Source organism: Leptonotus elevatus, chromosome 8 (genome assembly GCF_054856555.1).
Source record: "Leptonotus elevatus isolate MCC_2025b chromosome 8, RoL_Lele_1.0, whole genome shotgun sequence".
Taxonomy (NCBI): Eukaryota; Metazoa; Chordata; class Actinopteri; order Syngnathiformes; family Syngnathidae; genus Leptonotus; species Leptonotus elevatus.
The window spans coordinates 12,016,695-12,037,522 of record NC_141246.1 but is presented as its reverse complement, the minus strand read 5'-3'; the positions used below and the strand labels follow the sequence as shown (position 1 = coordinate 12,037,522).

Here is a 20,828-nt window from a genome sequence, read left to right as displayed (position 1 = left end):
CATAAGCCATGACTTTAGATATGGTATCTGAAGGTTTTTCATGTGTAAAACCACGGACGACATCTGCATATGTAAAAGGTTGTGCACAAGACTGAGGTTGCCCTGCAATTACCAAGTCCTTACTTTCTGTTGTGACAGTTTCTGACAATAGCGAATCTGGCGATTCTGGCCTGCTTTCATCAAAAAGATCCTTGACACAAAGTTCTGAATACTCAACGTCAGACAATGTTGACAGTGGAGAAACTGGCCTATCTTCAGAATACCTTATGTAATAATTACAATGTTGTCTGTTGTTTTGAACAAACATAGAATCGGGACTTAATGAACATTTCCCAACTGAAGCTGCAGAATCTGGGGAGGATGCTCTAAAGTCCAACAGCCAGTCCCGCAGTAGCGACGTGTCTAGATCTGAAGAAACTGAATCTGGAGACAACGCCCTGCTCCTAAATAAGAGATCTAGTTCCATGTCAGACAAAACAGACTGTGGAGACAGTGGTCTGGTCTCAACAAAAAGGTCAGTGAGACACAAATCATGATCATCCCAATCTGAAACGCTTGATTGTGGTGTGCACGACCTTTGGTCAAAGCATTGGTCATAACTCTCAATTTGGGCTATGTCAAAATGAGGAACAGGTGAGTCAGGAGAAAGAGCCCTGAGTTCACAGTTAGATGCTACAGACTCTGGAGAAGATGGTCTTCCCTCCATGACAAATTCAGCTGTGGAGGATTCAGAAAACTCATCAAAGGAGTCAGACAGTAGTAAAATGCGCCTTGACTCAAAAGCCATGACTTTAGATATGGTATCTGAAGGTTTTTCATGTGTAGAACCACGGACGACATCTGCATATGTAAAAGGTCGTGCACAAGACTGAGGTTGGGCTGCAATTAGCAAGACTTTACTTTCTGTTCTGACAGTTTCTGACAATAGCGAATCTGGCGATTCTGGCCTGCTTTCATCAAAAAGATCCTTGTCACAAAGTTCTGAATACTCAACGTCAGACAATGTTGACAGTGGAGAAACTGGCCTATCTTCAGAATACCTTATGTAATAATTACAATGTTGTCTGATGTTTTGAACAAACATCGAATCGGGACTAAATGAACATTTCCCAACTGATGCTGCAGAATCTGGGGAGGATGCTCTAAAGTCCAACAGCCAGTCCCGCAGTAGCGACGTGTCTAGATCTGAAGAAACAGAATCTGGAGACAATAACCTGCTGCTAAATAAGAGATCTAGTTCCATGTCAGACGAAACAGACTGTGGAGACAATGGTCTGGTCTCATCAAAAAGGTCAGTGAGACACAAATCGTGATCATCCCAATCTGAAACGCTTGATTGTGGTGTGCACGACTTTTGGTTAAAGCATTGGTCATAACTCTCAATTTGGACTATGTCAAAATGAGGAACAGGTGAGTCAGGAGAAAGAGCCCTGAGTTCACAGTGAGATGCTACCGACTCTGGAGAATATGCTCTCCCCTCCATGACAAATTCAGCTGTGGAGGAGTCAGAAAACTCATCAAAGGAGTCAGACAGAAGTAAAACAGGCCTTGACTCAAAATCCATGACTTTAGATATGGTATCTGAAGGTTTTTCATGTGTAAAACCACGGACGACATCTGCATATGTAAAAGGTTTTGCAAAAGACTGAGGTTGCCCTGCAATTACCAAGTCCTTACTTTCTGTTGTGACAGTTTCTGACAATAGCGAATCTGGCGATTCTGGCCTGCTTTCATCTAAAAGATCCTTGACACAAAGTTCTGAATACTCAACGTCAGACAATGTTGACAGTGGAGAAACTGGCCTATCTTCAGAATACTTTATGTAATAATTACAATGTTGTCTGTTGTTTTGAACAAACATAGAATCGGGACTTAATGAACATTTCCCAACTGAAGCTGCAGAATCTGGGGAGGATGCTCTAAAGTCCAACAGCGAGTCCCGCAGTAGCGACGTGTCTAGATCTGAAGAAACAGAATCTGGAGACAACGCCCTGCTCCTAAATAAGAGATCTAGTTCCATGTCAGACAAAACAGACTGTGGAGACAGTGGTCTGGTCTCAACAAAAAGGTCAGTGAGACACAAATCATGATCATCCCAATCTGAAACGCTTGATTGTGGTGTGCACGACCTTTGGTCAAAGCATTGGTCATAACTCTCAATTTGGGCTATGTCAAAATGAGGAACAGGTGAGTCAGGAGAAAGAGCCCTGAGTTCACAGTTAGATGCTACAGACTCTGGAGAAGATGGTCTTTCCTCCATGACAAATTCAGCTGTGGAGGATTCAGAAAACTCATCAAAGGAGTCAGACAGTAGTAAAATACGCCTTGACTCATAAGCCATGACTTTAGATATGGTATCTGAAGGTTTTTCATGTGTAAAACCACGGACGACATCTGCATATGTAAAAGGTTGTGCACAAGACTGAGGTTGCCCTGCAATTACCAAGTCCTTACTTTCTGTTGTGACAGTTTCTGACAATAGCGAATCTGGCGATTCTGGCCTGCTTTCATCAAAAAGATCCTTGACACAAAGTTCTGAATACTCAACGTCAGACAATGTTGACAGTGGAGAAACTGGCCTATCTTCAGAATACCTTATGTAATAATTACAATGTTGTCTGTTGTTTTGAACAAACATAGAATCGGGACTTAATGAACATTTCCCAACTGAAGCTGCAGAATCTGGGGAGGATGCTCTAAAGTCCAACAGCCAGTCCCGCAGTAGCGACGTGTCTAGATCTGAAGAAACAGAATCTGGAGACAACGCCCTGCTCCTAAATAAGAGATCTAGTTCCATGTCAGACAAAACAGACTGTGGAGACAGTGGTCTGGTCTCAACAAAAAGGTCAGTGAGACACAAATCATGATCATCCCAATCTGAAACGCTTGATTGTGGTGTGCACGACCTTTGGTCAAAGCATTGGTCATAACTCTCAATTTGGGCTATGTCAAAATGAGGAACAGGTGAGTCAGGAGAAAGAGCCCTGAGTTCACAGTTAGATGCTACAGACTCTGGAGAAGATGGTCTTCCCTCCATGACAAATTCAGCTGTGGAGGATTCAGAAAACTCATCAAAGGAGTCAGACAGTAGTAAAATGCGCCTTGACTCAAAAGCCATGACTTTAGATATGGTATCTGAAGGTTTTTCATGTGTAGAACCACGGACGACATCTGCATATGTAAAAGGTCGTGCACAAGACTGAGGTTGGCCTGCAATTAGCAAGACTTTACTTTCTGTTCTGACAGTTTCTGACAATAGCGAATCTGGCAATTCTGGCCTGCTTTCATCAAAAAGATCCTTGTCACAAAGTTCTGAATACTCAACGTCAGACAATGTTGACAGTGGAGAAACAGGCCTATCTTCAGAATACCTTATGTAATAATTACAATGTTGTCTGTTGTTTTGAACAAACATCGAATTGGGACTGAATGAACATTTCCCAACTGATGCTGCAGAATCTGGGGAGGATGCTCTAAAGTCCAACAGCCAGTCCCGCAGTAGCGACGTGTCTAGATCTGAAGAAACAGAATCTGGAGACAATAACCTGCTGCTAAATAAGAGATCTAGTTCCATGTCAGACGAAACAGACTGTGGAGACAATGGTCTGGTCTCATCAAAAAGGTCAGTGAGACACAAATCGTGATCATCCCAATCTGAAACGCTTGATTGTGGTGTGCACGACCTTTGGTTAAAGCATTGGTCATAACTCTCAATTTGGACTATGTCAAAATGAGTAACAGGTGAGTCCGGAGAAAGAGCCCTGAGTTCACAGTGAGATGCTACCGACTCAGGAGAATATGCTCTCCCCTCCATGAAAAATTCAGCTGTGGAGGAGTCAGAAAACTCATCAAAGGAGTCAGACAGAAGTAAAACAGGCCTTGACTCAAAATCCATGACTTTAGATATGGTATCTGAAGGTTTTTCATGTGTAAAACCACGGACGACATCTGCATATGTAAAAGGTTTTGCACAAGACTGAGGTTGCCCTGCAATTACCAAGTCCTTACTTTCTGTTGTGACAGTTTCTGACAATAGCGAATCTGGCGATTCTGGCCTGCTTTCATCAAAAAGATCCTTGACACAAAGTTCTGAATACTCAACGTCAGACAATGTTGACAGTGGAGAAACTGGCCTATCTTCAGAATACCTTATGTAATAATTACAATGTTGTCTGTTGTTTTGAACAAACATAGAATCGGGACTTAATGAACATTTCCCAACTGAAGCTGCAGAATCTGGGGAGGATGCTCTAAAGTCCAACAGCCAGTCCCGCAGTAGCGACGTGTCTAGATCTGAAGAAACAGAATCTGGAGACAACGCCCTGCTCCTAAATAAGAGATCTAGTTCCATGTCAGACAAAACAGACTGTGGAGACAGTGGTCTGGTCTCAACAAAAAGGTCAGTGAGACACAAATCATGATCATCCCAATCTGAAACGCTTGATTGTGGTGTGCACGACCTTTGGTCAAAGCATTGGTCATAACTCTCAATTTGGGCTATGTCAAAATGAGGAACAGGTGAGTCAGGAGAAAGAGCCCTGAGTTCACAGTTAGATGCTACAGACTCTGGAGAAGATGGTCTTCCCTCCATGACAAATTCAGCTGTGGAGGATTCAGAAAACTCATCAAAGGAGTCAGACAGTAGTAAAATGCGCCTTGACTCAAAAGCCATGACTTTAGATATGGTATCTGAAGGTTTTTCATGTGTAGAACCACGGACGACATCTGCATATGTAAAAGGTCGTGCACAAGACTGAGGTTGGCCTGCAATTAGCAAGACTTTACTTTCTGTTCTGACAGTTTCTGACAATAGCGAATCTGGCGATTCTGGCCTGCTTTCATCAAAAAGATCCTTGTCACAAAGTTCTGAATACTCAACGTCAGACAATGTTGACAGTGGAGAAACTGGCCTATCTTCAGAATACCTTATGTAATAATTACAATGTTGTCTGATGTTTTGAACAAACATCGAATCGGGACTAAATGAACATTTCCCAACTGATGCTGCAGAATCTGGGGAGGATGCTCTAAAGTCCAACAGCCAGTCCTTCAGTAGCGACGTGTCTAGATCTGAAGAAACAGAATCTGGAGACAATAACCTGCTGCTAAATAAGAGATCTAGTTCCATGTCAGACGAAACAGACTGTGGAGACAATGGTCTGGTCTCATCAAAAAGGTCAGTGAGACACAAATCGTGATCATCCCAATCTGAAACGCTTGATTGTGGTGTGCACGACCTTTGGTTAAAGCATTGGTCATAACTCTCAATTTGGACTATGTCAAAATGAGTAACAGGTGAGTCCGGAGAAAGAGCCCTGAGTTCACAGTGAGATGCTACCGACTCAGGAGAATATGCTCTCCCCTCCATGAAAAATTCAGCTGTGGAGGAGTCAGAAAACTCATCAAAGGAGTCAGACAGAAGTAAAACAGGCCTTGACTCAAAATCCATGACTTTAGATATGGTATCTGAAGGTTTTTCATGTGTAAAACCACGGACGACATCTGCATATGTAAAAGGTTTTGCACAAGACTGAGGTTGCCCTGCAATTACCAAGTCCTTACTTTCTGTTGTGACAGTTTCTGACAATAGCGAATCTGGCGATTCTGGCCTGCTTTCATCAAAAAGATCCTTGACACAAAGTTCTGAATACTCAACGTCAGACAATGTTGACAGTGGAGAAACTGGCCTATCTTCAGAATACCTTATGTAATAATTACAATGTTGTCTGTTGTTTTGAACAAACATAGAATCGGGACTTAATGAACATTTCCCAACTGAAGCTGCAGAATCTGGGGAGGATGCTCTAAAGTCCAACAGCCAGTCCCGCAGTAGCGACGTGTCTAGATCTGAAGAAACAGAATCTGGAGACAACGCCCTGCTGCTAAATAAGTGATCTAGTTCCATGTCAGACGAAACAGACTGTGGAGACAGTGGTCTGGTCTCATCAAAAAGGTCAGTGAGACACAAATCGTGATCATCCCAATCTGAAACGCTTGATTGTGGTGTGCACGACCTTTGGTTAAAGCATTTGTCATAACTCTCAATTTGGGCTATGTCAAAATGAGGAACAGGTGAGTCAGGAGAAAGAGCCCTAAGTTCACAGTGAGATGCTACAGACTCTGGAGAAGATGGTTTCCCCTCCATGACAAATTCAGCTGTGGAAGAGTCAGACAACTCATCAAAGGAGTCAGACAGTAGTAAAATACGCCTTGACTCAAAAGCCATGACTTTAGACATGGTATCTGCAGTTTTTTCATGTGTAAAACCACGGACGACATCTGCATATGTAAAAGGTCGTGCACAAGACTGAGGTTGGCCTGCAATTAGCAAGACTTTACTTTCTGTTCTGACAGTTTCTGACAATAGCGAATCTGGCGATTCTGGCCTGCTTTCATCAAAAAGATCCTTGTCACAAAGTTCTGAATACTCAACGTCAGACAATGTTGACAGTGGAGAAACTGGCCTATCTTCAGAATACCTTATGTAATAATTACAATGTTGTCTGATGTTTTGAACAAACATCGAATCGGGACTAAATGAACATTTCCCAACTGATGCTGCAGAATCTGGGGAGGATGCTCTAAAGTCATACAGCCAGTCCCGCAGTAGCGACGTGTCTAGATCTGAAGAAACAGAATCTGGAGACAATAACCTGCTGCTAAATAAGAGATCTAGTTCCATGTCAGACGAAACAGACTGTGGAGACAATGGTCTGGTCTCATCAAAAAGGTCAGTGAGACACAAATCGTGATCATCCCAATCTGAAACGCTTGATTGTGGTGTGCACGACTTTTGGTTAAAGCATTGGTCATAACTCTCAATTTGGACTATGTCAAAATGAGGAACAGGTGAGTCAGGAGAAAGAGCCCTGAGTTCACAGTGAGATGCTACCGACTCTGGAGAATATGCTCTCCCCTCCATGACAAATTCAGCTGTGGAGGAGTCAGAAAACTCATCAAAGGAGTCAGACAGAAGTAAAACAGGCCTTGACTCAAAATCCATGACTTTAGATATAATATCTGAAGGTTTTTCATGTGTAGAACCACGGACGACATCTGCATATGTAAAAGGTCGTGCACAAGACTGAGGTTGGGCTGCAATTAGCAAGACTTTACTTTCTATTCTGACAGTTTCTGACAATAGCGAATCTGGCGATTCTGGCCTGCTTTCATCAAAAAGATCCTTGTCACAAAGTTCTGAATACTCAACGTCAGACAATGTGGACAGTGGAGAAACTGGCCTATCTTCAGAATACCTTATGTAATAATTACAATGTTGTCTGTTGTTTTGAACAAACATCGAATTGGGACTTAATGAACATTTCCCAACTGAAGCTGCAGAATCTGGGGAGGATGCTCTAAAGTCCAACAGCCAGTCACGCAGTAGCGACGTGTCTAGATCTGAAGAAACAGAATCTGGAGAAAATGCCCTGCTGCTAAATAAGAGATCTAGTTCCATGTCAGACGAAACAGACTGTGGAGACAATGGTCTGGTCTCATCAAAAAGGTCGGTGATACACAAATCGTGATCATCCCAATCTGAAACGCTTGATTGTGGTGTGCACGACCTTTGGTTAAAGCATTGGTCATAACTCTCAATTTGGACTATGTCAAAATGAGGAACAGGTGAGTCAGGAGAAAGAGCCCTGAGTTCACAGTGAGATGCTACCGACTCAGGAGAATATGCTCTCCCCTCCATGACAAATTCAGCTGTGGAGGAGTCAGAAAACTCATCAAAGGAGTCAGACAGAAGTAAAACAGGCCTTGACTCAAAATCCATGACTTTAGATATGGTATCTGAAGGTTTTTCATGTGTAAAACCACGGACGACATCTGCATATGTAAAAGGTTTTGCACAAGACTGAGGTTGCCCTGCAATTACCAAGTCCTTACTTTCTGTTGTGACAGTTTCTGACAATAGCGAATCTGGCGATTCTGGCCTGCTTTCATCAAAAAGATCCTTGACACAAAGTTCTGAATACTCAACGTCAGACAATGTTGACAGTGGAGAAACTGGCCTATCTTCAGAATACCTTATGTAATAATTACAATGTTGTCTGTTGTTTTGAACAAACATAGAATCGGGACTTAATGAACATTTCCCAACTGAAGCTGCAGAATCTGGGGAGGATGCTCTAAAGTCCAACAGCCAGTCCCGCAGTAGCGACGTGTCTAGATCTGAAGAAACAGAATCTGGAGACAATAACCTGCTGCTAAATAAGAGATCTAGTTCCATGTCAGACGAAACAGACTGTGGAGACAATGGTCTGGTCTCATCAAAAAGGTCAGTGAGACACAAATCGTGATCATCCCAATCTGAAACGCTTGATTGTGGTGTGCACGACTTTTGGTTAAAGCATTGGTCATAACTCTCAATTTGGACTATGTAAAAATGAGGAACAGGTGAGTCAGGAGAAAGAGCCCTGAGTTCACAGTGAGATGCTACCGACTCTGGAGAATATGCTCTCCCCTCCATGACAAATTCAGCTGTGGAGGAGTCAGAAAACTCATCAAAGGAGTCAGACAGAAGTAAAACAGGCCTTGACTCAAAATCCATGACTTTAGATATAATATCTGAAGGTTTTTCATGTGTAGAACCACGGACGACATCTGCATATGTAAAAGGTCGTGCACAAGACTGAGGTTGGGCTGCAATTAGCAAGACTTTACTTTCTATTCTGACAGTTTCTGACAATAGCGAATCTGGCGATTCTGGCCTGCTTTCATCAAAAAGATCCTTGTCACAAAGTTCTGAATACTCAACGTCAGACAATGTTGACAGTGGAGAAACTGGCCTATCTTCAGAATACCTTATGTAATAATTACAATGTTGTCTGTTGTTTTGAACAAACATCGAATTGGGACTTAATGAACATTTCCCAACTGAAGCTGCAGAATCTGGGGAGGATGCTCTAAAGTCCAACAGCCAGTCACGCAGTAGCGACGTGTCTAGATCTGAAGAAACAGAATCTGGAGAAAATGCCCTGCTGCTAAATAAGAGATCTAGTTCCATGTCAGACGAAACAGACTGTGGAGACAATGGTCTGGTCTCATCAAAAAGGTCGGTGATACACAAATCGTGATCATCCCAATCTGAAACGCTTGATTGTGGTGTGCACGACCTTTGGTTAAAGCATTGGTCATAACTCTCAATTTGGACTATGTCAAAATGAGTAACAGGTGAGTCCGGAGAAAGAGCCCTGAGTTCACAGTAAGATGCTACCGACTCAGGAGAATATGCTCTCCCCTCCATGAAAAATTCAGCTGTGGAGGAGTCAGAAAACTCATCAAAGGAGTCAGACAGAAGTAAAACAGGCCTTGACTCAAAATCCATGACTTTAGATATGGTATCTGAAGGTTTTTCATGTGTAAAACCACGGACGACATCTGCATATGTAAAAGGTTTTGCACAAGACTGAGGTTGCCCTGCAATTACCAAGTCCTTACTTTCTGTTGTGACAGTTTCTGACAATAGCGAATCTGGCGATTCTGGCCTGCTTTCATCAAAAAGATCCTTGACACAAAGTTCTGAATACTCAACGTCAGACAATGTTGACAGTGGAGAAACTGGCCTATCTTCAGAATACCTTATGTAATAATTACAATGTTGTCTGTTGTTTTGAACAAACATAGAATCGGGACTTAATGAACATTTCCCAACTGAAGCTGCAGAATCTGGGGAGGATGCTCTAAAGTCCAACAGCCAGTCCCGCAGTAGCGACGTGTCTAGATCTGAAGAAACAGTATCTGGAGACAACGCCCTGCTGCTAAATAAGTGATCTAGTTCCATGTCAGACGAAACAGACTGTGGAGACAGTGGTCTGGTCTCATCAAAAAGGTCAGTGAGACACAAATCGTGATCATCCCAATCTGAAACGCTTGATTGTGGTGTGCACGACCTTTGGTTAAAGCATTGGTCATAACTCTCAATTTGGGCTATGTCAAAATGAGGAACAGGTGAGTCAGGAGAAAGAGCCCTAAGTTCACAGTGAGATGCTACAGACTCTAGAGAAGATGGTTTCCCCTCCATGACAAATTCAGCTGTGGAAGAGTCAGACAACTCATCAAAGGAGTCAGACAGTAGTAAAATACGCCTTGACTCAAAAGCCATGACTTTAGACATGGTATCTGCAGTTTTTTCATGTGTAAAACCACGGACGACATCTGCATATGTAAAAGGTCGTGCACAAGACTGAGGTTGGCCTGCAATTAGCAAGACTTTACTTTCTGTTCTGACAGTTTCTGACAATAGCGAATCTGGCGATTCTGGCCTGCTTTCATCAAAAAGATCCTTGTCACAAAGTTCTGAATACTCAACGTCAGACAATGTTGACAGTGGAGAAACTGGCCTATCTTCAGAATACCTTATGTAATAATTACAATGTTGTCTGATGTTTTGAACAAACATCGAATCGGGACTAAATGAACATTTCCCAACTGATGCTGCAGAATCTGGGGAGGATGCTCTAAAGTCATACAGCCAGTCCCGCAGTAGCGACGTGTCTAGATCTGAAGAAACAGAATCTGGAGACAATAACCTGCTGCTAAATAAGAGATCTAGTTCCATGTCAGACGAAACAGACTGTGGAGACAATGGTCTGGTCTCATCAAAAAGGTCAGTGAGACACAAATCGTGATCATCCCAATCTGAAACGCTTGATTGTGGTGTGCACGACTTTTGGTTAAAGCATTGGTCATAACTCTCAATTTGGACTATGTCAAAATGAGGAACAGGTGAGTCAGGAGAAAGAGCCCTGAGTTCACAGTGAGATGCTACCGACTCTGGAGAATATGCTCTCCCCTCCATGACAAATTCAGCTGTGGAGGAGTCAGAAAACTCATCAAAGGAGTCAGACAGAAGTAAAACAGGCCTTGACTCAAAATCCATGACTTTAGATATAATATCTGAAGGTTTTTCATGTGTAGAACCACGGACGACATCTGCATATGTAAAAGGTCGTGCACAAGACTGAGGTTGGGCTGCAATTAGCAAGACTTTACTTTCTATTCTGACAGTTTCTGACAATAGCGAATCTGGCGATTCTGGCCTGCTTTCATCAAAAAGATCCTTGTCACAAAGTTCTGAATACTCAACGTCAGACAATGTTGACAGTGGAGAAACTGGCCTATCTTCAGAATACCTTATGTAATAATTACAATGTTGTCTGTTGTTTTGAACAAACATCGAATTGGGACTTAATGAACATTTCCCAACTGAAGCTGCAGAATCTGGGGAGGATGCTCTAAAGTCCAACAGCCAGTCCCGCAGTAGCGACGTGTCTAGATCTGAAGAAACAGAATCTGGAGAAAATGCCCTGCTGCTAAATAAGAGATCTAGTTCCATGTCAGACGAAACAGACTGTGGAGACAATGGTCTGGTCTCATCAAAAAGGTCGGTGATACACAAATCGTGATCATCCCAATCTGAAACGCTTGATTGTGGTGTGCACGACCTTTGGTTAAAGCATTGGTCATAACTCTCAATTTGGACTATGTCAAAATGAGGAACAGGTGAGTCAGGAGAAAGAGCCCTGAGTTCACAGTGAGATGCTACCGACTCAGGAGAATATGCTCTCCCCTCCATGACAAATTCAGCTGTGGAGGAGTCAGAAAACTCATCAAAGGAGTCAGACAGAAGTAAAACAGGCCTTGACTCAAAATCCATGACTTTAGATATGGTATCTGAAGGTTTTTCATGTGTAAAACCACGGACGACATCTGCATATGTAAAAGGTTTTGCACAAGACTGAGGTTGCCCTGCAATTACCAAGTCCTTACTTTCTGTTGTGACAGTTTCTGACAATAGCGAATCTGGCGATTCTGGCCTGCTTTCATCAAAAAGATCCTTGACACAAAGTTCTGAATACTCAACGTCAGACAATGTTGACAGTGGAGAAACTGGCCTATCTTCAGAATACCTTATGTAATAATTACAATGTTGTCTGTTGTTTTGAACAAACATAGAATCGGGACTTAATGAACATTTCCCAACTGAAGCTGCAGAATCTGGGGAGGATGCTCTAAAGTCCAACAGCCAGTCCCGCAGTAGCGACGTGTCTAGATCTGAAGAAACAGAATCTGGAGACAACGCCCTGCTCCTAAATAAGAGATCTAGTTCCATGTCAGACAAAACAGACTGTGGAGACAGTGGTCTGGTCTCAACAAAAAGGTCAGTGAGACACAAATCATGATCATCCCAATCTGAAACGCTTGATTGTGGTGTGCACGACCTTTGGTCAAAGCATTGGTCATAACTCTCAATTTGGGCTATGTCAAAATGAGGAACAGGTGAGTCAGGAGAAAGAGCCCTGAGTTCACAGTTAGATGCTACAGACTCTGGAGAAGATGGTCTTCCCTCCATGACAAATTCAGCTGTGGAGGATTCAGAAAACTCATCAAAGGAGTCAGACAGTAGTAAAATGCGCCTTGACTCAAAAGCCATGACTTTAGATATGGTATCTGAAGGTTTTTCATGTGTAGAACCACGGACGACATCTGCATATGTAAAAGGTCGTGCACAAGACTGAGGTTGGCCTGCAATTAGCAAGACTTTACTTTCTGTTCTGACAGTTTCTGACAATAGCGAATCTGGCGATTCTGGCCTGCTTTCATCAAAAAGATCCTTGTCACAAAGTTCTGAATACTCAACGTCAGACAATGTTGACAGTGGAGAAACTGGCCTATCTTCAGAATACCTTATGTAATAATTACAATGTTGTCTGATGTTTTGAACAAACATCGAATCGGGACTAAATGAACATTTCCCAACTGATGCTGCAGAATCTGGGGAGGATGCTCTAAAGTCCAACAGCCAGTCCCGCAGTAGCGACGTGTCTAGATCTGAAGAAACAGAATCTGGAGACAATAACCTGCTGCTAAATAAGAGATCTAGTTCCATGTCAGACGAAACAGACTGTGGAGACAATGGTCTGGTCTCATCAAAAAGGTCAGTGAGACACAAATCGTGATCATCCCAATCTGAAACGCTTGATTGTGGTGTGCACGACCTTTGGTTAAAGCATTGGTCATAACTCTCAATTTGGACTATGTCAAAATGAGTAACAGGTGAGTCCGGAGAAAGAGCCCTGAGTTCACAGTGAGATGCTACCGACTCAGGAGAATATGCTCTCCCCTCCATGAAAAATTCAGCTGTGGAGGAGTCAGAAAACTCATCAAAGGAGTCAGACAGAAGTAAAACAGGCCTTGACTCAAAATCCATGACTTTAGATATGGTATCTGAAGGTTTTTCATGTGTAAAACCACGGACGACATCTGCATATGTAAAAGGTTTTGCACAAGACTGAGGTTGCCCTGCAATTACCAAGTCCTTACTTTCTGTTGTGACAGTTTCTGACAATAGCGAATCTGGCGATTCTGGCCTGCTTTCATCAAAAAGATCCTTGACACAAAGTTCTGAATACTCAACGTCAGACAATGTTGACAGTGGAGAAACTGGCCTATCTTCAGAATACCTTATGTAATAATTACAATGTTGTCTGTTGTTTTGAACAAACATAGAATCGGGACTTAATGAACATTTCCCAACTGAAGCTGCAGAATCTGGGGAGGATGCTCTAAAGTCCAACAGCCAGTCCCGCAGTAGCGACGTGTCTAGATCTGAAGAAACAGAATCTGGAGACAACGCCCTGCTCCTAAATAAGAGATCTAGTTCCATGTCAGACAAAACAGACTGTGGAGACAGTGGTCTGGTCTCAACAAAAAGGTCAGTGAGACACAAATCATGATCATCCCAATCTGAAACGCTTGATTGTGGTGTGCACGACCTTTGGTCAAAGCATTGGTCATAACTCTCAATTTGGGCTATGTCAAAATGAGGAACAGGTGAGTCAGGAGAAAGAGCCCTGAGTTCACAGTTAGATGCTACAGACTCTGGAGAAGATGGTCTTCCCTCCATGACAAATTCAGCTGTGGAGGATTCAGAAAACTCATCAAAGGAGTCAGACAGTAGTAAAATGCGCCTTGACTCAAAAGCCATGACTTTAGATATGGTATCTGAAGGTTTTTCATGTGTAGAACCACGGACGACATCTGTATATGTAAAAGGTCGTGCACAAGACTGAGGTTGGCCTGCAATTAGCAAGACTTTACTTTCTATTCTGACAGTTTCTGACAATAGCGAATCTGGCGATTCTGGCCTGCTTTCATCAAAAAGATCCTTGTCACAAAGTTCTGAATACTCAACGTCAGACAATGTTGACAGTGGAGAAACTGGCCTATCTTCAGAATACCTTATGTAATAATTACAATGTTGTCTGATGTTTTGAACAAACATCGAATCGGGACTAAATGAACATTTCCCAACTGATGCTGCAGAATCTGGGGAGGATGCTCTAAAGTCCAACAGCCAGTCCCGCAGTAGCGACGTGTCTAGATCTGAAGAAACAGAATCTGGAGACAATAACCTGCTGCTAAATAAGAGATCTAGTTCCATGTCAGACGAAACAGACTGTGGAGACAGTGGTCTGGTCTCATCAAAAAGGTCGGTGAGACACAAATCGTGATCATCCCAATCTGAAACGCTTGATTGTGGTGTGCACGACCTTTGGTTAAAGCATTGGTCATAACTCTCAATTTGGGCTATGTCAAAATGAGTAACAGGTGAGTCCGGAGAAAGAGCCCTGAGTTCACAGTGAGATGCTACCGACTCAGGAGAATATGCTCTCCCCTCCATGAAAAATTCAGCTGTGGAGGAGTCAGAAAACTCATCAAAGGAGTCAGACAGAAGTAAAATAGGCCTTGACTCAAAATCCATGACTTTAGATATGGTATCTGAAGGTTTTTCATGTGTAAAACCACGGACGACATCTGCATATGTAAAAGGTTTTGCACAAGACTGAGGTTGCCCTGCAATTACCAAGTCCTTACTTTCTGTTGTGACAGTTTCTGACAATAGCGAATCTGGCGATTCTGGCCTGCTTTCATCAAAAAGATCCTTGACACAAAGTTCTGAATACTCAACGTCAGACAATGTTGACAGTGGAGAAACTGGCCTATCTTCAGAATACCTTATGTAATAATTACAATGTTGTCTGTTGTTTTGAACAAACATAGAATCGGGACTTAATGAACATTTCCCAACTGAAGCTGCAGAATCTGGGGAGGATGCTCTAAAGTCCAACAGCCAGTCCCGCAGTAGCGACGTGTCTAGATCTGAAGAAACAGAATCTGGAGACAACGCCCTGCTCCTAAATAAGAGATCTAGTTCCATGTCAGACAAAACAGACTGTGGAGACAGTGGTCTGGTCTCAACAAAAAGGTCAGTGAGACACAAATCATGATCATCCCAATCTGAAACGCTTGATTGTGGTGTGCACGACCTTTGGTCAAAGCATTGGTCATAACTCTCAATTTGGGCTATGTCAAAATGAGTAACAGGTGAGTCCGGAGAAAGAGCCCTGAGTTCACAGTGAGATGCTACCGACTCAGGAGAATATGCTCTCCCCTCCATGAAAAATTCAGCTGTGGAGGAGTCAGAAAACTCATCAAAGGAGTCAGACAGAAGTAAAACAGGCCTTGACTCAAAATCCATGACTTTAGATATGGTATCTGAAGGTTTTTCATGTGTAAAACCACGGACGACATCTGCATATGTAAAAGGTTGTGCACAAGACTGAGGTTGGGCTGCAATTAGCAAGACTTTACTTTCTATTCTGACAGTTTCTGACAATAGCGAATCTGGCGATTCTGGCCTGCTTTCATCAAAAAGATCCTTGTCACAAAGTTCTGAATACTCAACGTCAGACAATGTTGACAGTGGAGAAACTGGCCTATCTTCAGAATACCTTATGTAATAATTACAATGTTGTCTGTTGTTTTGAACAAACATCGAATTGGGACTTAATGAACATTTCCCAACTGAAGCTGCAGAATCTGGGGAGGATGCTCTAAAGTCCAACAGCCAGTCCCGCAGTAGCGACGTGTCTAGATCTGAAGAAACAGAATCTGGAGACAACGCCCTTCTCCTAAATAAGAGATCTAGTTCCATGTCAGACAAAACAGACTGTGGAGACAGTGGTCTGGTCTCAACAAAAAGGTCAGTGAGACACAAATCATGATCATCCCAATCTGAAACGCTTGATTGTGGTGTGCACGACCTTTGGTCAAAGCATTGGTCATAACTCTCAATTTGGGCTATGTCAAAATGAGGAACAGGTGAGTCAGGAGAAAGAGCCCTGAGTTCACAGTTAGATGCTACAGACTCTGGAGAAGATGGTCTTCCCTCCATGACAAATTCAGCTGTGGAGGATTCAGAAAACTCATCAAAGGAGTCAGACAGTAGTAAAATGCGCCTTGACTCAAAAGCCATGACTTTAGATATGGTATCTGAAGGTTTTTCATGTGTAGAACCACGGACGACATCTGTATATGTAAAAGGTCGTGCACAAGACTGAGGTTGGCCTGCAATTAGCAAGACTTTACTTTCTATTCTGACAGTTTCTGACAATAGCGAATCTGGCGATTCTGGCCTGCTTTCATCAAAAAGATCCTTGTCACAAAGTTCTGAATACTCAACGTCAGACAATGTTGACAGTGGAGAAACTGGCCTATCTTCAGAATACCTTATGTAATAATTACAATGTTGTCTGATGTTTTGAACAAACATCGAATTGGGACTAAATGAACATTTCCCAACTGATGCTGCAGAATCTGGGGAGGATGCTCTAAAGTCCAACAGCCAGTCCCGCAGTAGCGACGTGTCTAGATCTGAAGAAACAGAATCTGGAGACAATAACCTGCTGCTAAATAAGAGATCTAGTTCCATGTCAGACGAAACAGACTGTGGAGACAGTGGTCTGGTCTCATCAAAAAGGTCGGTGAGACACAAATCGTGATCATCCCAATCTGAAACGCTTGATTGTGGTGTGCACGACCTTTGGTTAAAGCATTGGTCATAACTCTCAATTTGGGCTATGTCAAAATGAGTAACAGGTGAGTCCGGAGAAAGAGCCCTGAGTTCACAGTGAGATGCTACCGACTCAGGAGAATATGCTCTCCCCTCCATGAAAAATTCAGCTGTGGAGGAGTCAGAAAACTCATCAAAGGAGTCAGACAGAAGTAAAATAGGCCTTGACTCAAAATCCATGACTTTAGATATGGTATCTGAAGGTTTTTCATGTGTAAAACCACGGACGACATCTGCATATGTAAAAGGTTTTGCACAAGACTGAGGTTGCCCTGCAATTACCAAGTCCTTACTTTCTGTTGTGACAGTTTCTGACAATAGCGAATCTGGCGATTCTGGCCTGCTTTCATCAAAAAGATCCTTGACACAAAGTTCTGAATACTCAACGTCAGACAATGTTGACAGTGGAGAAACTGGCCTATCTTCAGAATACCTTATGTAATAATTACAATGTTGTCTGTTGTTTTGAACAAACATAGAATCGGGACTTAATGAACATTTCCCAACTGAAGCTGCAGAATCTGGGGAGGATGCTCTAAAGTCCAACAGCCAGTCCCGCAGTAGCGACGTGTCTAGATCTGAAGAAACAGAATCTGGAGACAACGCCCTGCTCCTAAATAAGAGATCTAGTTCCATGTCAGACAAAACAGACTGTGGAGACAGTGGTCTGGTCTCAACAAAAAGGTCAGTGAGACACAAATCATGATCATCCCAATCTGAAACGCTTGATTGTGGTGTGCACGACCTTTGGTCAAAGCATTGGTCATAACTCTCAATTTGGGCTATGTCAAAATGAGTAACAGGTGAGTCCGGAGAAAGAGCCCTGAGTTCACAGTGAGATGCTACCGACTCAGGAGAATATGCTCTCCCCTCCATGAAAAATTCAGCTGTGGAGGAGTCAGAAAACTCATCAAAGGAGTCAGACAGAAGTAAAACAGGCCTTGACTCAAAATCCATGACTTTAGATATGGTATCTGAAGGTTTTTCATGTGTAAAACCACGGACGACATCTGCATATGTAAAAGGTTGTGCACAAGACTGAGGTTGGGCTGCAATTAGCAAGACTTTACTTTCTATTCTGACAGTTTCTGACAATAGCGAATCTGGCGATTCTGGCCTGCTTTCATCAAAAAGATCCTTGTCACAAAGTTCTGAATACTCAACGTCAGACAATGTTGACAGTGGAGAAACTGGCCTATCTTCAGAATACCTTATGTAATAATTACAATGTTGTCTGTTGTTTTGAACAAACATCGAATTGGGACTTAATGAACATTTCCCAACTGAAGCTGCAGAATCTGGGGAGGATGCTCTAAAGTCCAACAGCCAGTCCCGCAGTAGCGACGTGTCTAGATCTGAAGAAACAGAATCTGGAGACAACGCCCTTCTCCTAAATAAGAGATCTAGTTCCATGTCAGACAAAACAGACTGTGGAGACAGTGGTCTGGTCTCAACAAAAAGGTCAGTGAGACACAAATCATGATCATCCCAATCTGAAACGCTTGATTGTGGTGTGCACGACCTTTGGTCAAAGCATTGGTCATAACTCTCAATTTGGGCTATGTCAAAATGAGGAACAGGTGAGTCAGGAGAAAGAGCCCTGAGTTCACAGTTAGATGCTACAGACTCTGGAGAAGATGGTCTTCCCTCCATGACAAATTCAGCTGTGGAGGATTCAGAAAACTCATCAAAGGAGTCAGACAGTAGTAAAATGCGCCTTGACTCAAAAGCCATGACTTTAGATATGGTATCTGAAGGTTTTTCATGTGTAGAACCACGGACGACATCTGCATATGTAAAAGGTCGTGCACAAGACTGAGGTTGGGCTGCAATTAGCAAGACTTTACTTTCTATTCTGACAGTTTCTGACAATAGCGAATCTGGCGATTCTGGCCTGCTTTCATCAAAAAGATCCTTGTCACAAAGTTCTGAATACTCAACGTCAGACAATGTTGACAGTGGAGAAACTGGCCTATCTTCAGAATACCTTATGTAATAATTACAATGTTGTCTGTTGTTTTGAACAAACATCGAATTGGGACTTAATGAACATTTCCCAACTGAAGCTGCAGAATCTGGGGAGGATGCTCTAAAGTCCAACAGCCAGTCCCGCAGTAGCGACGTGTCTAGATCTGAAGAAACAGAATCTGGAGAAAATGCCCTGCTGCTAAATAAGAGATCTAGTTCCATGTCAGACGAAACAGACTGTGGAGACAATGGTCTGGTCTCATCAAAAAGGTCGGTGATACACAAATCGTGATCATCCCAATCTGAAACGCTTGATTGTGGTGTGCACGACCTTTGGTTAAAGCATTGGTCATAACTCTCAATTTGGACTATGTCAAAATGAGGAACAGGTGAGTCAGGAGAAAGAGCCCTGAGTTCATAGTGAGATGCTACCGACTCAGGAGAATATGCTCTCCCCTCCATGACAAATTCAGCTGTGGAGGAGTCAGAAAACTCATCAAAGGAGTCAGACAGAAGTAAAACAGGCCTTGACTCAAAATCCATGACTTTAGATATGGTATCTGAAGGTTTTTCATGTGTAAAACCACGGACGACATCTGCATATGTAAAAGGTTTTGCACAAGACTGAGGTTGCCCTGCAATTACCAAGTCCTTACTTTCTGTTGTGACAGTTTCTGACAATAGCGAATCTGGCGATTCTGGCCTGCTTTCATCAAAAAGATCCTTGACACAAAGTTCTGAATACTCAACGTCAGACAATGTTAACAGTGGAGAAACTGGCCTATCTTCAGAATACCTTATGTAATAATTACAATGTTGTCTGATGTTTTGAACAAACATAGAATCGGGACTTAATGAACATTTCCCCACTGAAGCTGCAGAATCTGGGGAGGATGCTCTAAAGTCCAACAGCCAGTCCCGCAGTAGCGACGTGTCTAGATCTGAAGAAACAGAATCTGGAGACAACGCCCTGCTCCTAAATAAGAGATCCAGTTCCATGTCAGACAAAACAGACTGTGGAGACAGTGGTCTGGTCTCAACAAAAAGGTCAGTGAGACACAAATCATGATCATCCCAATCTGAAACGCTTGATTGTGGTGTGCACGACCTTTGGTCAAAGCATTGGTCATAACTCTCAATTTGGGCTATGTCAAAATGAGGAACAGGTGAGTCAGGAGAAAGAGCCCTGAGTTCACAGTTAGATGCTACAGACTCTGGAGAAGATGGTCTTCCCTCCATGACAAATTCAGCTGTGGAGGATTCAGAAAACTCATCAAAGGAGTCAGACAGTAGTAAAATACGCCTTGACTCATAAGCCATGACTTTAGATATGGTATCTGAAGGTTTTTCATGTGTAAAACCACGGACGACATCTGCATATGTAAAAGGTTGTGCACAAGACTGACGTTGGCCTGCAATTACCAAGATTTTGTTTTCTGTTCTGATAGTTTCTGACGATAGCGAATCTGCCGATTCTGGCCTGCTTCCATCAAAGAGATCCTTGGGACAAAGTTCTGAATACTCAATATCAGACAGTGTTGACAGTGGAGAAACTGGCCTATCTTCAGAATACCTTATGTAATAATTACAATGTTGTCTGTTGTTTTGAACAAACATCGAATCGGGACTTAATGAACATTTCCCAACTGAAGCTGCAGAATCTGGGGAGGATGCTCTAAAGTCCAACAGCCAGTCCCGCAGTAGCGACGTGTCTAGATCTGAAGAAACAGAATCTGGAGACAACGCCCTGCTCCTAAATAAGAGATCCAGTTCCATGTCAGACGAAACAGACTGTGGAGACAGTGGTCTGGTTTCATCAAAAAGGTCAGTGAGACACAAATCGTGATCATCCCAATCTGAAACGCTTGATTGTGGTGTGCACGACCTTTGGTTACAGCATTGGTCATAACTCTCAATTTGGGCTACGTCAAAATGT

General features: G+C 42.7%; 2 protein-coding genes across 2 annotated transcripts in view; both read right to left on the bottom strand.

Annotated features, from left to right (window-relative positions):
* Positions 1-20,828, bottom strand: part of LOC147169765 (uncharacterized) — a 94,428-nt gene that overhangs the window by 15,990 nt on the left and 57,610 nt on the right. The window lies entirely within an intron of this gene.
* Positions 1-20,828, bottom strand: part of LOC147169766 (uncharacterized) — a 33,175-nt gene that overhangs the window by 9,729 nt on the left and 2,618 nt on the right. The window contains exons 2-10 of the mRNA XM_086082007.1: positions 18,008-20,720; positions 16,655-17,869; positions 15,101-16,219; positions 13,547-14,665; positions 9,461-13,111; positions 8,108-9,322; positions 6,554-7,672; positions 5,000-6,118; positions 137-4,564 (exon numbers count right to left, since the gene is read on the bottom strand). Coding sequence (XP_085938133.1) covers positions 137-4,564; positions 5,000-6,118; positions 6,554-7,672; positions 8,108-9,322; positions 9,461-13,111; positions 13,547-14,665; positions 15,101-16,219; positions 16,655-17,869; positions 18,008-20,720 — 17,698 coding nt within the window. The remainder of the gene's footprint in view (positions 1-136; positions 4,565-4,999; positions 6,119-6,553; positions 7,673-8,107; positions 9,323-9,460; positions 13,112-13,546; positions 14,666-15,100; positions 16,220-16,654; positions 17,870-18,007; positions 20,721-20,828) is intronic.